The sequence below is a fragment of the Glossina fuscipes genome, unplaced genomic scaffold (assembly GCF_014805625.2).
Source record: "Glossina fuscipes isolate IAEA_lab_2018 unplaced genomic scaffold, Yale_Gfus_2 1, whole genome shotgun sequence".
NCBI lineage: Eukaryota > Metazoa > Arthropoda > Insecta > Diptera > Glossinidae > Glossina > Glossina fuscipes.
Window position 1 is genome coordinate 5,531,789 of NW_023998415.1, and position 17,925 is coordinate 5,549,713.

A 17,925-nucleotide genomic window follows, 5' to 3' on the forward strand; every position below is an offset into this window, starting at 1 on the left:
TTTTTGACTGATCTTGTAATAAAATAAATCAATTAATGGATTTTATTTTTTTGCAGAAAGTAAAAGAATTTATTTAAGAAAATTATTTTTTATTTGCATTTTATTTAAATCAATATTTTAATCAGTTAATGCCTTCGATAAAGATGAAACACAATTTACTTCTTCTTGCTTAAGGTTCGTTGCTTTTCGGCATGTTCGACTACCTTCTCGTCTACATGTAAACCTTTCCGCCGCCTAACACTATCCATGTAAGCCTTGGCTCGATTAACTAAGTCGGCCTTTTCGCCGAAATGCTTAAATTCTTCTTCCGTGGTGGGTACCCAGAACGGATCAATATCGATTATCTAGAATAGAAAAAAACATTTTTCAAAATTATGAATGACTTAACGGCGCATACGGAGAATTAGGATATGCTACATATTAAACTAGCATTTGAACGAACTAACGCCAGCATGTTGTTGTTGCTGTTCTTAGTAAGAGAAAAACATGAAAACGATGAATGAATAGAAGCAAAAAAACTAAATAAATACATAAATAAATGAATAAAAATAAAGGAAAATGAAAAGAGAGAAAAAAATAAGGGAAAAATATATGGAATGCATTTCATATTACAGCTGCTTTGCGAAGGTTACTCTCAAGATCATGGCGAGAACACAGTTTGTGGTAATTACCTTTTGCGCCTGCTTGCAGGGGATTTAGCAGTTTCTCAAGTGCCTTCTTTGTTGTATTTAAGGCACAAGGAAAAAAACATTTAAGAACACCACACAAGGTGTCTTACAATTTAAGGTGTTCGAAATGATGCCATAAATTTTCTTTCATTGTTCAAGAATTGAAAATCAATGAGAAGCAGATTACATTCAGCTTGAAGGATATCTTTGACCGCCTATTATACTAATTAAAAAAAAAAAAAAAAAAAAAAACAATTCCTTTTTAGACATACATCCATCAAAGAAAAGTTAACCCTAACCCATAATCAGACGAAATTTCTTTCTCAGTTAAAGATGCATTGTACATTTGCGTTAATGTAAAATAATTTGCTCGCACTCGCTGAAAATTTTCTCTAATCAATCATGCATTTATTTATTATACGCTTATCATGATGTTAAAAAGTTGGATTTTTTATAAATACTACTTATTATTGTATCGGGACCGGGACCGGGACCTGTCCAACAATTTTATCTATTTTGAACGTAAAGTCTTTCTAAAGGCAAATATATAGAATGAAGTGAATAATTATTCATTCATTCATTCTAAGGCATACGTAACGTGACGGTAAATTTCGATTTTTAACAGAATTTTCTCGGTAGACAAACGAACAACGATCGGTAATTTTCATTCCATATCTAGGCTATAATCGAAGATCTCTGTGGCTTTGTTGTTTCCTTTAATATTGCAAATGCGAAAAAACAAATCGATGAATGATTGTGAACATGAAATGAAGAGATTGCTATGAGTAGATATGACTTTCTATGGGAAATAATGGACCGTTTTGTTTCTATGTTTCAATTGATTGATTGTCTTTTGAACAACTATCGCAACTATCGATGAATTTGCCTTTAAACGATTGTCTTAAATCGTTTCTGAAGTGATAAGTTAACGCTAAATACAAATGTGTAAGACAAACCATTACCTAGTTACAGTGAGTCTCATTAATATTGCGGTCTTTTTTTTCTTATCAGGAAGGATACGAAGAAGATGAAAGAATAGAATATTCGGTGGGATATCCTTTTCGCGCAATAACGTCATTTAAACTCTTTCACATTTTGTCGAAAACACGGATCTTAGTCCATTCTTCTTGTAGTCTGTTTTTCAGACGTCTTGGACGGAAGGGGTCCATACCGGCTCAATTCATTCCACCTAATTCATGTCTGGGTTCGTGCCTGATGGTTACTGCAAGAGGATGAAGCACTTCGGAGCAATTATATAAGAGCCATTCTTCAATTAAGCTCGAGTTAGACTTAAAAATCGTTACTTTGGTAGAATTTGAATGCTTCCAAGACATCAAAATTATACAAAATGTCTCAAAGCGTTTAAATGACGTTATTAAGCAAAAAGGACATCCGATCGAATATTAATTTTTAATAATATGCTATCTCTTTATCTTCTTCGTATCCTTCCTTATACGAGAAAAAACCCCAATATTAATGACCCTATGACGCTTGAAGTTGTTGACCTTATTTAATTTTCTTGTCTTTTGTCTTGTTATTATATGTATTCCCTAGTAATACAAAGTAGTAAAAAAAAAAAAAAAAGATTTTTTATATTTGCAAAATGGCCTGACCTGGTTTAAGAAGAGTTTAATTTTTATTTTCGAGCGAAAAAACCGTATATTAATGAGACTCACTGTATGTATATTCAGGCACTAACAATGCCTCAGAATATTTCACTTTGCGCATAAACATAAACGAAAAAGAGAAGAAAAAAAAAAGCAGGCAGAAAAACTCCACAAAGTCTACCATAAACCAAATAAATGAAAAAAAGTTTATTTCTTTCAAGCTAATATAAAGTTTCTTCAATGATTTGCTTTTTAAGAAAGAGAAGGAAAGAAATGAATAAATAAAAATAAGATTTAAAAACCCAGTGAAATTATGGCTTATCTCAGCCAGAGAGATTTTCTATAAATCCTTACCTACAACTTTAAAGTGCTCAACTATCTTTATACCCTTTATACCCTTCAGCGCAATCATTTTATCATTCCGTTAGTGATATTTAAAAATTAAGGGCTTTCGCGAGAAATGCATATTCTAATCGAGTCCAGAGTACGACAACTTCACTTTCTCTCTTCTCTCTGAGCCGCAAAGTGTACAAATATAAATGAAACTTCGACACAAGTCTATTCTCTTCATTCAATTTCATACCATATTTCACTTATATATATATATATAAACATTTAACGCGTGGGAAGACTTGTTCCCTTGGTTTCTTTCTGAAAAACGTTTCTCACTTCATTCGTTAAAAGATCCATTTGATAAGTTTATTACGCCTATGCAAAATTTTTCATTATTTTAGACTTGTCGTGCAAACTGTTTTGAAATCGATTTCAAGTTTCTAACAAGTTGAAAAAAGAAGGCCCGAAATGTTGTTCAATCAGTGGAAGAATAAATTCGGAGACTTCGGAGCCTTCAAATATTAAGCATATGTAAAAAAGGCTATTATCGCTTTATTGAAAACTCTACCGCACGTGAGAGTTGAATCCACGACCATTGGAACTGTCAGTCGAGACTCTTGCTCTTTGTCTATTCGGTCGCTCAGGCGATCCTAATTGGTCAGTTTAGGTGATAACGTTTCACAATTTCACTGTATTTGTTTAAATTGATGAATATTTCAGATATATATATATATATATATATATGTACGTATGTCTTTTAAGGCGTCTATTATCTAACTTTGTCGCTTTTACTTTTTTTTATTATAATTGCAGAGGTCCAAGGTGAAGTATTTCCGATTTTACTTATTCTGTGCATCCAAAATATAAGTCGGGAGCGCATTTAGCATTGCGGACATTCAATCCGTGCTTGAAACACTTTTAAAATATTTATAGCGGACAATAGTTCTGCCAATAGTTCCATCTGTAAAGTGCGGTAAGAGTGTTTGCTAAACATTTCAGTTTAATTTCCAATCCTTCAAAAGTATTCTTTTTCCAATTTTTTTTTTTTTTTATTTTTCACAATTTTCTAATATAACTAAGAACTAAATGTTGAAAGCAACAAAAAAAAAAAAAACTTTATTCTTTATTTGGGTCATGGGTATCGAAAAATTCGACTTGAACTTCTTCATATGAAGTTCTTCGTGTTTTTTTTTTTGTTTTTTTTTTTAAATTTTATTTTAATTTTTTTTTGGTTTTTTTTTTTTTTTTTTTATTTATTTTTTTTTTTTATTTAAAACAAGAAGGAAGAAAGATCATTATCGTTTTACTTGTTTACACGCGTATAAAACAGAGATACATATACACAAACAGTGAAAAGGAAAAAATTCACTGTCAAATGAGTCCATACTCACATCCTAACAAAAGGAAGAACAATCATAGAATCAACAAAACTTCAAGGCATAGTCATCGTACGTATGTGTTGTTTTCAACACAATGTTTGCATGTAGAAATATTTCACAGTTGGGTAGACTGTGTTGTATGTACCTGCCAACACATATTGGCTGAGCATGCACCTTATTTCGTTGTTATTGTGTCGTTACCAGCAACGGCAACAATGATAACAACAATAACAACAATAACATGAATAACAATAAATAAGCAACGAATCATACGAACAAGAAGGCAAAATAAACAACAAGAACAACAATAACGACAACAACAATAATAGCAACAACAACTCGAAATGATTACAAATGATCTTCTCTCTCTATAGCTTTACACCTACTACCTTTAATATAATAACAGACAACGTGTGTTGTATATGAAATGATATAAGCGATACTGTATTTAGTTAAAGTCGAATAAAAGGATACCTTCTTTCAAGTTTTTAATTTTTCTTTATGAAGTTGATCTAATTGGCCTTCAAGAGGAGAATATTTCAAGTTTTTCTTAGGTCAACCAACCAACAACCGTTTGCTGCATATTGTGAAAATTATTTAAATACTCGTATCACAATTTTCTCTCGATTGTACGAAGGCTTTTTCGAAGCATTCAGTTAATCACACCATTCGAGCGAATATATTTCGGCATTTCAGCACAAATCTGCAGTGGAACTGGACTGGTACTCTTTCCAAACCTATTTTAGTTGAGAAATTTTTATGTTATGTATCTTTGCCAAAATAGATTAAGTAAATGTATGTAACTATCAAAAGAAAAAAAAAACCTCCTACATATCTATTTAGATTTTCACTCTTACGAATTTCTGAATATTACAACGGCTGATATTGCGAACTAAACGTATAAGCATTCATATTGTCTCTGTTTTTGTTCCTTTTTAATCCTCTGGATTAGCAGCCTCGCCATCATGTTTGTTTTGCTATTTACTTTTACACGGTTCACTTAAAGTTTCGAATTTATACTTTCATAAAATATATAATGAAAAATATTAAAAAAAAAAAAAAAATGCTTACACATGCATACATCAATTGATTATTCAATGTGAAATTCTTACCAAACTTTATCAAAGTTTCTATGGCCGATGCGAGATCAAAAAAAAAAAAAAATGCTTGAATAAAAGACAGCAGCAAAACTCTCCTGATTTCGATTGTTAAAAAAAGTCATAAAAAGAAACAAAAAATATATATATATATATTATATATTAAATATATATGTTATTCTAAAAAATAATTCATATTCAATTATATTTAAAAACAAAACCAATAAAAACAAAATATTCTCTAATCTTAATAACATTGACAATAAATGTTTTCGATTAGAAATAATAATAACATACTTCGATAAAAAAACAGAAATTCTTGGAAAAATTCAATATAAACATATAGTACATTAGTTTTAATAGTTAAATAAAAACTTTGATTTAGACGTAATTTCGCTACGTGCAGTCATATATAGATTCAATTGGTCCCGCTTTCAAAAGGATTGTAGTCTTTCTGCACTCGAATGCAAAATATGAGCAAAGCGAATATTAAAAAAACAACAACAACAACAACAACAAAAAAGACGATGCTCCACGATGCTTCTTTTAATGTTTTCAACTATTTATGGTAATTGGGATTTGAAAAGAATCCATCTCCAAGGAATGACTGACAGATATAACGTACTATCAAATCAATGGTTGGGATTTCCTGAATCAACGCAAAATTCAGAACAATATCGCGTGCGCAGATGCACTAAAAATGAAGATGAATTTTGCTCAACCGTGAATGTCAGGCACATAGAAACCCTTCAATTAACTAAGCAATCTTGTTATAATTAGTTATCAAACTCATGCATGTCTGCGTCGACTAAATGGCACACTCTCAGTTCGCTATAATATAGACTATATCGGTTGAGAGTTTGTCTTTTTGCCTTAACATTGCGTATCCATGGTTTTCTTTTTTCTTTCTTATTTGCTCTCTGTCTCTCTCTCTCTCTCTCTCTCTCTCTCCCCCGAGCCGGCTATGCTTGTAAACATGCAGGCTTATCAATTGTTCGTTTCTGGCATCGACTTCACTCGTCTCACAGCCCTTGCAAAGTACGTCTTTTACTTCAGTGTTCTATATGGATAGTGACAAAAAAAAGCATTTGCGGCATGTTATGCTTCACCGTTTTTAAAAAATAGGTAGCAGTACAAAGGACACTGCAGATAAGATTTGCATCCTTTAGGGGAGCGGTACTATTAGAACCATCCGCAATAGGTTTTGTAAAATTTAGACGCCGCAGCAACCGTCCAGCCATGATCGATACGGGCGTCCTCAAGAGTATGATCGCGGGAAATTCACGAGATAGTGGATGGCATTCCCCGATTATGTAAACCATTTAATCACGATGGGCATCAAAAAAAAAATAAATAAATAAACAAGAAAAACAAAGAAGAAACCTATGGGACGCACTAATACATTATTCACCTGGAATATACCTTGTAGGTGTACAAAAAAACTTCTGAATATTTTTTGATAAAACTCAAATTTAATTAAATTTCTATATTTTCTACAAATTTTAATAATCAAGTTTTGCTGGTGGTTAGTTTACGGATGGTCCCGCAGTAGAAATTTCGTGGCTTCGAGCCGAAACAGTCATAGAGTGATTTACGCGATTCGTCAAATTTCGTGACAGCATCGATCAGAAGCAGTGTTAATCAGAAAGAGCCAACGGAGTCTAGAGGGTAATCTGCGATCGGAAAAAGTTCTCAGCCCAAGTTGAAGATGAAAACCAAGCCAAAGTGCATTTCGGTTTTCCTTACTCTCGAGCGCATCAATTAATTCAAACTTAATGGGCTTGATATCGTCCCTCAGGCTCGAAGAAATTGATAGCAGATGATTCTCTTTCCATCCCATCAGAGGGGACTTTAGAATGTTAAACTTCCTCAAGACTAAAGTTTTTTTGCATACTATCTCACAAACCACTTTCGAACCGTTTCATACCTCACTACATTTTCACAGGAACCCTTCTTTATTATTTCCGTAGCTTTAGCTGGACTCATCACCGAGGCATGACGGTATGTATGTTTTGTCAAAACGTTTACAACGCCTACAAGGAAGCATCAATGGTCCAATAAAATATTAAATTCTGTCCATCCATGTATCCTGTCCGTCTCTGTAATGTTTCTTGAAAACATTCCCCTGACCGCAAAAACAAAAATATTGAAAGTTCTTGCACGCAGACTGTTGTTGAGTTTGGGCCACATCAGCATACACCCATAGTGGCACATAAAGGACGTCGTCACATAAAAACTACAAGACATAAAACCATAAAAATTGGTACGTACAAAAACGAAAAACATCGGCCTGGCTTCCCCCACTACGTGCGACCATATTTAGACAGAAGACCGCATTAAAAATAACCAACGCTGGCAAATTAACAATAAATTAGAAAAGTTTGCATTGCGTGTGACATATGCAAAAAAAAAAAAAAAAAAATTAGAGATCCGATTAAGCAAATCCTATCTAGATGTGGAGCATTGCTTTACGAGACATCGTCAAGATCGCATTAAGTAGTGAAACATCTGAACGCTTTGCAATTATCGCTAAGGTGAGTAGTACGTTAGTAATCAAATATTTCATCATGATCTAAAAATAATTTCTTCGTAAAAATGAAATGAAAAAGACTAAGAGATAAATATTTACATAGCCTAAGTAACTAAGTAAGTAAACGAGTAAGTAAGTAACTGTTTGTTTGCTATCTCTTTACTGGATGAAATAAATGTTGAGTGATGTTAAAAGATTAGAAAGGTCTCAAGTCAATTATCTTCCATTTACACAATAAATACTCGAATGTGGCCAATAGGTAAGATACCTAAGTGATTAAGAGTGGGATATAAACACAAAAAAAATTCTATTAACGTCAGACGGAAACTTCATGACACTCGCCAAGTTAGTAATTGTTTGACAGTCTTAGAAGGTAAACAACTTCAGTTATTTCTTTCTTTACAGAAAAACGAGAAAAAACCGAACATTGCCGAAAAAGATTTTGTTTTGTTTTTTTTTTTTTTTTTTCGTTTTTAATATGGACCAATCACTTAGAAGATGTCCCCTATTCATGTAACACGGTGACGTTCAGAAAGAAGCGAGGAAAGAAGAGAAAGAGATAGAGAGATCGTGTTCAATCGGTTAAGTGTTATGGCTTTATCGACTGAAACTCTACCGCACTCGAGATTTGAGCTCAAGAACACTGACTCACTAGTCGCCAGTCATAGGGATTACGACGAGTGCAGAAACTAGAGATAAATTTGATAAAATCGCACCTGGTACAGATCAAAGTTGGAAATGAAAGTCTAAGCCATGGCAAAGACGAAAAAGCTTAGCAACCATTTGTAGTCATTACATTTCGTTCAATTTGCGAATCATATATAGACTTAAAAATTAAACGGAGCCTTGATTTGATAGAACTAAACGAATCCGATATCTTCCTCGTAATTATATTTACATTGTTTGGGTTATATGCATAAAAGTTGCTAGAAAAACGTTAAGAAGCATTAAAATTTATCCCACACGGTAAGGCTGACGATCCATTTCAATAGAACCATTTATTAACTTAACTAAGAAGTTGATGTTAGGAATAAAGAAATGTTTTCCTAATGAGTGCAAGAGTTACCCCAGGGAATCTATTTTTATAAGGAGATATAAATGTAAACCGATTCCATGCCAAATTCTTGAGAACAGAAAGCAGGAATTGCTTGAATTTATATGACAGCTGTAGAAAGATGGCCACACAACAACAGAGGCATATTCCAGCTTTTTATAATGAGAGGGTCGTTGAGCTCTCGGGACCAGCTAACTGTACCTGCTACCTGTATTTATAGGGAGGTCAATGTGCACGTTCAAATAAATAGGGCTACTAAGTCGGTGAGCGCATCTACCTGGTCCAAATTTTTATAAATCGATGACATCCTAAATAGTAAACGAATTTCGTCTTGACATTGAAAGTTCTTTGCATTTTTTCAGATTTCGTTTCATAAAATTTAGGAAACATTGAAGGAGGCAAGAATACGATTTCAAGGTAAGCGGTTTAACATTATCATCGTACATTACGACATGGCTGAACTCAATCATCAAAGGCAGAACATTTTGAAAGGGTCCCAAGTGGCTGCCATGGCAGACACCTGAAAGAAAGTCAGAGGCGTGGAATTTAAAGCTCACTAACACTCGTGCGAAAGCCATTAGAGAAAGCCATTAGAGAAAGCCTTGAAAACGTGACGTGACTAAATTCTAAAAGCTTTGTGACGGTTAACCTTTAGAAAGCCATGCCTAAAATAAAGAGCAAGAAAATTTGAGAGCGTATGCTAACTGTTAAGTAACAATTCGTTTAAACAGTTTTGTTAAAGCACTCAACGTAGCAAGCAATGCTTCTGTACTTCTTGACCTTTGTGAACATGTCGGAATAAGGAAACTGATCCGACAACACAAAGGGAAGACATCCATTGTTAGAGATACAATAGAAAACGTTGAGAAAACAGCACATAACCCATGGGAGCGTAATTTGAATATAAATGATCGAATACCATTAGACCTTGGCCAAGAATTAGAGATTATGGACTGATTTCCGAAATCATCAATTTTCGAATTAAAATCAAGTCTAATGTAGATAATCGTCAGTTGAATCGAAATACGTCGAAGAAAAATTTAAAGTTTAAAGTGAGAGAGAAAATCGAATTAGATAGTTTATCTCTTGACCGCATTGCAGCACTCAGTAATTTCGTAGGATAAGATACCTACACACAGATATAGAGTAAGTAGTAAACTAATTTAATTTTAATAATTGAATTAAAGAATTCAGTTTTTCAAATTTGCTTACTATCCTGTAGAGTCACAGTTCGAATGTAAAAAAGGAAAACTTCACATTTCAGAAAACTGTTACTTTATGCTGCCGACGTGAAGCAGTCAATTTTTGTTTTAATTGATGCGACAGTTATATTGTGTTGAGACTTGGAATATGCAATTCATTTGTTCATGTCACTTGTGACCCTTCGTGAAGCTTAGTAGATGAGAGAGTTTTTGGTAAAACTTTATTGCCAGAGTATTTTTCCTTTCATCACTGCCAAGTAGTGCACGGTTTTCATAAACCGATTAGAAAAGCACGAAAGAAAAAAGAGGAGAAGAAAAGCCTGCTGCTACGCCATTTAAAAGCGCATTCAATGATAACAATTCAAGATTTTAAGTAAAATAAACGATGTTTGCTTTACCTTCTTCTTATCTCATCTACATAGATACTAGAGGGCTTGCAAAAATTTTGACCAGCGATTTGTGCAGATAAGAGTGGTAAACAAAGGGGAAATATCAGGGCATAGAACGATTAAATTCGATAATTTTGACCTTCCTCGACATAAAACGATAGCCTTCCATTCTATACCATTGATTTAGTCAGCGCACGACGGGCCATGCTAATCATCGAGCGCTCAAAATTAATTCTTTTTCTTTCAAAACTCATTATTTTTGTTGTTCACTTGAAGAAATCTGCTGCCGAAGCACACCAAACGCGTTCAAAGGCTTATAGTGATGTTGCTCCATCATCCGTCCGTTTTGGGTTGAACGTGGGTTTAAAAATAGCGACACGAATTGACTGAAAATGACATTCTTCGGGCACTTATCGCCACTCATCAGACATGGCGCCTCCTGATTATCACTTGTTCAGATAGGTGCTGTATTGCTTGGCTGGCACGCTCCTCCGCAAGGTTGAAGAAGTGCGAAAATGGCTCGGTGGGTGGATAGCTGCCGAACCAATATCGGTAAAGTTGTAGAAAATTATGGCCAAATTTTCCACAATAGGTATGTCTTAAATGTATGTTTCTTATGGGCGTGTCAATGAATTGAAACAAATTGAAGCAGTCTGTACTAACTGTTATACAAAAGGGATGCATGCTACTCTTTAATAAATATATTCTTGACCATTAGTTATAGGCGAGAACTCACATTACTACTTAGCCATCAGCAATCCGGGCGAAATTTTTCTATAGCAAATAATTCGAGGATTAACTCGATGCGAGTTCATATATAAATCTCTCTTTCTCTCTCTTTCTTTCTCTCTCTCTCTCTCTCTCTCTCTCTCTTTCTTTCTTTCTTTCTTTCTATTTCTCTCCCTGAGAGAAAGCTCTCTGTCTGTCTGCAGTTCTCACTTTTTTCACAAAATATCTTTTACTCAGCTGGTCCTAGTTCTAGTTTAGAAAACAATAGATAGATAGATAGATAGATAGATAGAGAATTTAAACTAAAGTGAGGCTTCATTTATTTTCAACTTGAATAGAAAGAAATGCATAAGCAATCAAAAATGTACTCTTCATGTACTCAAAAATGTGTACTCATAATACATTTTAATTTTCGTATCGTTCACCATAAATAAGAATTAACTTTATAGATTGACATTTGCTGTAGGGAGCTAAGTATTAAAAGCGGGAAAAAACAAAAAAAAAGGAAAAAACGTTGATGTTGTTGTCATGATTTCAAGTGTAATTTACGCAGCAGTTGCTACCGAAATACGCTTAAGATTATTATCGTGCACTGCATTCAAGCGGTGAATGTCACTTTAACAAAACAATACAGACGCAAGCTCAGGCAAGAAACGAATTACAGGTGAGATTATGTAGTGAATGCTTAAAGTATGTACATTAAACAAATAAATAAAAAAAAAATAATAAAAAAAAAAAAAGTAAATAAATAAAAATAAAAAAGAACAAAAAAGGTCCACAACTACAGGTTTACACAGAAATGCGAGCAAAGAAATGGATATAGAACGAATTGTGAAAATACCCTAAAGCATGCATACAATGAGAAGCTCAATTAGGTGACTATATGTCTCGGCTTGAGCGCTATTTTAAACGTTTATTATAAGCATTTTTCTAAATTATTAGATTAAAGCCTAAAATGCTTAACGTCATGTTTACATATGCGCGTGGATGGGAAGAAGAAAAAAATGAAAAACATCTACGATCTTATCCAATTTATTTATGCAAGTAAACGAGTAAGTGGTAGGCAGACTTTCGTATCGGAGGAGATTTCGATGTACCTTTGTTTATTTATTTATTTATTTATATATGATTTTTTTATTTTTGCTTTTATTTGTTTTTTTTTTTTTTTTTTTGTTAATTTTCGTTGGGGGGATTTTGTTTAATATCAGCCAGCTAGCAGCCTCGGCAAACAAAGGAAAGCGTGTTATCAGATTATTTGTTATTTAACTTATTTTTTGTATTTTTTTGGTTTTTTTTTTCTTATTTTGTTAACAGGCCCCAGAGCACGGCCTAGGGTTTGCTTATGTTTATTTGCCTCGATACCTGACCGGAGTATGCAAAGTGGCTTTTACCAAACAAATATGTGTATATGTGTGCAAGGAGAGAGACAAACAGAAAGACAGGCAGGCAGGCAGGCAGGCAGGCATGCATGCATGCATGCCTTCATGCCACCATGTATGAACGCATTGTATAACAATTGTACGCGCTTTAATAAACATATAACCGCATTTATGGCTTAGGAAAGATTGAAAGTAAAACATAAATATAAATATAAAGATACACTCTACAAAAGCAGCAACAGCAAACAACAGCAAAAAGAAGAAAATACATCAACAACAACATCAACAATATCAACAACAACGATAATAGCAATTATTATTATAATGCAATAACAAAACATAACTATAGTTATGTTATACTTATGAATAAACATTACAAAGTATATATATATATATATATATATATATATATATATGTGTGTATGTGGGATCTGTATCAACAATCAGTACCAAAAACTGCTACCACTATTACGGTAAGGTATGACTGCATACGTGAAAGTGTGTCTACATGTTTGTGCCAATGTGCACAGTATGGGCGAGTGCTGGTTTTACTTGTAGCATTATCATGGTACGTAGAGTAAGTAACACCAGTAGCCTTAATACATATGTATATGTATATATCTATATATTTACATACATTCACACACTTTTAGGCACATACAATACAGATATTTTGAATGCATATCGTCCTTATTGTATTTGTACATATCTGTTAATTTTGTTCTTTTATATATATATATATATATACATATATATATATATTTTTATTTTTTATTTTTTGTTTTTTGAATAAGTCAGTCGAATTCTTTGCGGAGATCTAAGTAAGGTGGTGCTAGATATATATATATATATATATACATACATGTACATATGTACATGTATATAAATATTGGAGAGGGAACAAGACGGAGGAAAGTTAACCACACAAAACGTGCTTACTATGCAACAATCATAATCACATCTACAACAATCACAACAACAATACGTAATAAAAAAAAAAAACATCTCGCATCACACTACACAACTCCAACATCATATCACAGCCTCATGAGCACAAACGACATTCAGAACGTTTGGAGCCGACTTAGTCTTGGCATCCAATACTCAGTAAGTATATCAGCGCAGCACGGTAGCCGAAAAACACATTTATGTATATTTTTTATAAGTTTGTTTGTATGTTCAGTTTTTGTTTTTTTTTCAATTTTTTTTTTTTTTTTTTTTTTTTGTCGCAGGTAACACTAACACCAACACCACAATCACAATCACTTGAAAATTGAACAACTTCTGTAAGAGAGTTCTGTTCATGCCTAAAAATGTGTTCTTTGTGTAAAGCCTGTACATTTATCCGTCCGTTCTTATACTTAAGAGGGTAGGTATATATGTGTGTGTGTATATATATATATATATGTAAAAATCTATGTATATTTTGTATATAAAGTGAGCATAGTTTATACGTTTTTTCTTTTCTCTCCTAAGTTCAACTTAACAAATTTCAAGATTTTCTTTTTTGCGTCTTGTTTTTTCTTCTTTTTTTTTTTTTTGAGTTTTTATCGTTTTTTTTTTTTTTTTATTTTATTTTCATTTTGGATAACAGAAGAGATCATCGTCTCGTGAATTTGGTATTTATGCATTTTATGCCTGATCCATGTGGTTTTTACTACACATGCCTTCGGTGCTACTGTGCCTTCTGATATTCATGTTGTTGCTGCAGATATTGTTGTTGTTTTTGAGCCCATCTGTGGTTTTTCGCAATGACTCGTTTCAATATGTTGCAGGTGGCAAATGTGTAACTATTAGAGTGGCCAGATTTAAGTATTGTTGAACTTCTCTGATAACAATCTTACTTCAATTTATTTAGTGAGATACAGATAGAGCTTTTTCTTCCTACTTCATCTCCAAGTTGTACGAATTTCAGTTTATTACCAAGTCGAAGTCCTACATGAGACTCACTCATAGGCACAACAAATTGAATGCTCGTTGCTCAATTTCAACTGACTATCTTTATCGAGAGTTGTGGGTTTGCGCGCTTTTAATGGAATTTCTTTTTCTTTTGTAATTGCGAGCTAGGCCAGTGCAGTACATGAGCGATAAAATCGGATCAGAATCTAATGCATGATCATTGATCAGAGCATAAGGCAACTTGGCAACTGGGAATTCTCAAGTGCAGCAACAGCAATGTTCCATCACTCAATTGTGAACGTAATGGTAACAAGCGAATGTTGGTTAATAATGTCTCCACAAAGGGCACTATTCGCTTTTCTATAAGGTCAATATGCATTCAAGTAATGAATTCCTATCAGAGTTCTTTCAATTTTTCGCTTCTACGCTTATGACTGACTGGTTGTATCAATAATTTGACCAATGACCTCAGAATTTAACTATGTTAAACGTGACTCTTTGGCTCGTGGTATTATGTAGTTTATCAAGCTAATATGCACTCGCATTTTGTGCTTCATAACTGTTGTTATTGTCCTCATCTGCGAAGACAAAAAAAGGTAAACAAGCATTTGCTTATTAACGTCTTTCTGTGAAAGAAGAATTTTACTAAAATTATTTATTGAGTTTTTCGCAAGAGCACTGCATCATTAAAGTTCATCTTGCATTACCTGAGTGTCTCATCGGCATTAAGACCAAAGACAAGATTGAACAATCCTTTCGCTCAATTTGGTTTGATTTGAGCTATCCCTAACGCTGTCTATGGCCTCTTAAGTATCTATGAAAACGTTATATCGCTAAAGATCATTTCAAAATCTTTGCAGAACTAGAAGAACTCAAAATTACTGACTCATAATTGGGTAAAGAATAGAAAAAAAAGAAAAATAAGAAAACAATACCGTATCTTGTTAGCGGATATAGACAATACTCACGTATTGAATAAACGATTTAAAGGAAAGCGCTTTCACAAATCCGAAAAATTGACGGCTTCGTCGACGAATAATTGATTTATACATACAGCGTAGCAAGTTGAGTGAAAGCTCTCCCGCTCCGTTAAAATGTAGCAAGGAAAAAAAAAAAGAAAGAAATACCTCTGGTCATCTTTAAAAACCACTAACAATAATTTTTCTTTATGAAATATGAGAAGTCTAAAAAAAGAAACAGAACCTACAAGAAACAGGAAAAAAGACTGAAGCAGAAAAAAGCCAAACATAAATTAAGAAAAAATAAAAAATCTACATAAATGTGCACATATGTACGTCCATGTATAGACGGCTGAAAAAGATATCCACTCAGGGTAAACAAAAAAGATTTTATGATCTAAGGTTACTTGGACAGGGCAACGAGAGCAAGCAGTTCTTTTAATTTCTGGTATTTTTTTTTTTTTATTTTTTTTTTTTTTTTGGGACAACCGCGCATGATATCGAGCAGTTATTGGATGTGTTTGAAAGTTCGGACGTTTGCTTTATTTATTTATTTATTTTTATTTATTTTTTTTTTCTAATAATCAATTTTATAAACATCGTCAATTTTGTCAAGTTGCTGGGGGATGTTAATGTTAATGAAAGTTGAAAAAAAGGATAGCGCGCAAAATATGAAATTTTTTTACTTCAAGCCAACGATAATTGGAAACTTGTCTGTCAGGTTGGGTTAAGAGACCGTAACAACAAATACCTTTGAAAATTTTTGTTTAAGATTCAAAATTTTTTTTATGTCTAATATGAATGGCAAACTGTGACAGCTGATTAATGGTAACGGTAGCGTTATGCTAACTGGGGTTGATAATAAAAAATTGATTTTTTTGTCCAAAAATATTTTGCTTTAGAAAGAAACAAGTCGCAGACCCAATGTAAAAGAGAAAAAAAAAAAAAGAAATACTTGTTGACCATTTGGCACTTGAGAGTTGAGTTCAGCTAAGTATGATGATGGTGAGCTGAACGCTTACGAATACGTGTATGCATATGTGTGTGTGTGTGCGTATGGGCTCTTGATTTAGCGAAGGATATAGATTACAAATTCGAAAACAAAGGCCTGAGCATGAAAAACAGTCATGAACTGATTTTGAACAACACTCCAGACGAAAAAAAGGTTTGATTTTCCTTTCTTTTTTTTTTTTGTTTTTTGTTATTTCAGTAGAAATAAATCAAAATTCTGAACATAAAGTAAAGACAGTCTGCTTGGGTTTGGGGGTAGAAGAAAAGAAAACAGAAGAGAAGAAAAAATGAAAATAAAAATTAAAATAAATAAATAAATAAAACACCGACAATGCGACATTAACAACATCATTGTGTTCATTGTTATTGTTGTTGATGTCTTCAGATGTCAACTTCTCTTCAAACCGCAGCCAGGTAAATACGATAATATTTTATGTAACGTGCGTTGTTGAGCTTCTTGGCTGGGCTGATATTCCGATGAAGCACGTGACAACTCCACCTACACATGTAAAACGGTTTTTTCCACAAGACAACAACAAATACAACAAAAACGACATTAAAAAGTGTATTTAAAATAATTTTGTTTATTCCGTCTGGCAATAGATACACAAAACAAAACAACAACAAAAAAAAAAAAAAAAATACAAAACTGTCGGCCATATAGCCTGTCAGTCAGTCAGCCAGCCAGTCAGTCAGTTAGTCAGTCAGTCAGTCAGTCAGTCAGTCAGTCAGTTAATCAGTCAGCCAGTTAACCAGACAATCGGCCAATCAGGCAACCAAACCGGCAATACGCAGCCAACGACTCAGCCAAACAAATCAACAACAGCTAAGCGCATTTAAACTCAATGGAGTTAAATTGATAATATTGTTGGTATAATCGTTGTTCATTATTGTTGCCTGCTGTTGCTCTTGTTGCTATTGTTATTCCTAGTGTTTGTGTTGGTGGAATTGTTACTGATATTGCTGTTATTACCGTTGTTGTTGTTGTTGTTGTTGCCGATGATGGCGATGGTGTTCAAACAAGCATATAACTGTTTTAATTGTCAAGTCTTGTAACTATTTCATTTGTCAAGCGAGACTCTCAAGCACTATATTTAAATGTGGTTTTGTCAGTTAATTATATTGTTGCTGATGTCTAACTAAATCCATTATTGTTGCAGCTCCAAGTTATATGTTTAATAATAAAAAAGAAACACTCATAAACGCACACATATATATATATACACGCATACAATTAAATAGACGCACGCATGCATACATCAAAATCTATATATAGTATACATTCACACATATGCGCATCACAGATACGCATAATACGTGTAAACGTTATCATCATTGTCATCGTCATAATTCTGTAAACAATTGTCGGTCAGAATATGTTAGCGTTTTTACTTCGTTTAAATGCGTTCATACGCCTTTAGTATCATCGTCATGTAAATGTACCACTATATATGATATACAACTATATTCACATATATGCCATATATAAACAAACATATGTAAATCTATGTTTACGTATATGATGGGTTGGTTATTTGGTTGTTTGGCTGTTTGGTTGTTTGTTTGTTTGGTTGGTTGGTTGGTTGTTCATTCTTCGTTAAACAATAAATGCGTAACATACGTGTGAGCGTCTTTAAATATGTAAAAATATGTGTAAATATGTATGCGATTTTTTGTATGCGTGCGGTG

General features: G+C 33.4%; 1 protein-coding gene across 3 annotated transcripts in view; it reads right to left on the bottom strand.

The window, feature by feature from the left end:
- Window positions 1-76: 76 nt before the first annotated feature.
- The window catches only part of LOC119645126 (elongation factor-like GTPase 1), a 199,042-nt gene continuing 181,193 nt past the window's right edge, over window positions 77-17,925 (bottom strand). The window contains exons 6-7 of one of the 3 annotated variants that reach the window (XR_005248622.1): window positions 14,212-14,844; window positions 13,973-14,157 (exon numbers count right to left, since the gene is read on the bottom strand). Coding sequence is in view for 2 of the 3 variants with exons in the window: in XM_038045060.1 (XP_037900988.1) it covers window positions 156-344 (189 nt within the window). In the remaining variant the exon portion in view is untranslated. Of the gene's footprint in view, window positions 345-13,971; window positions 14,845-17,925 lie in introns of those variants that run through there. The other 2 variants (XM_038045060.1, XM_038045061.1) reach the window with 2 other exon arrangements.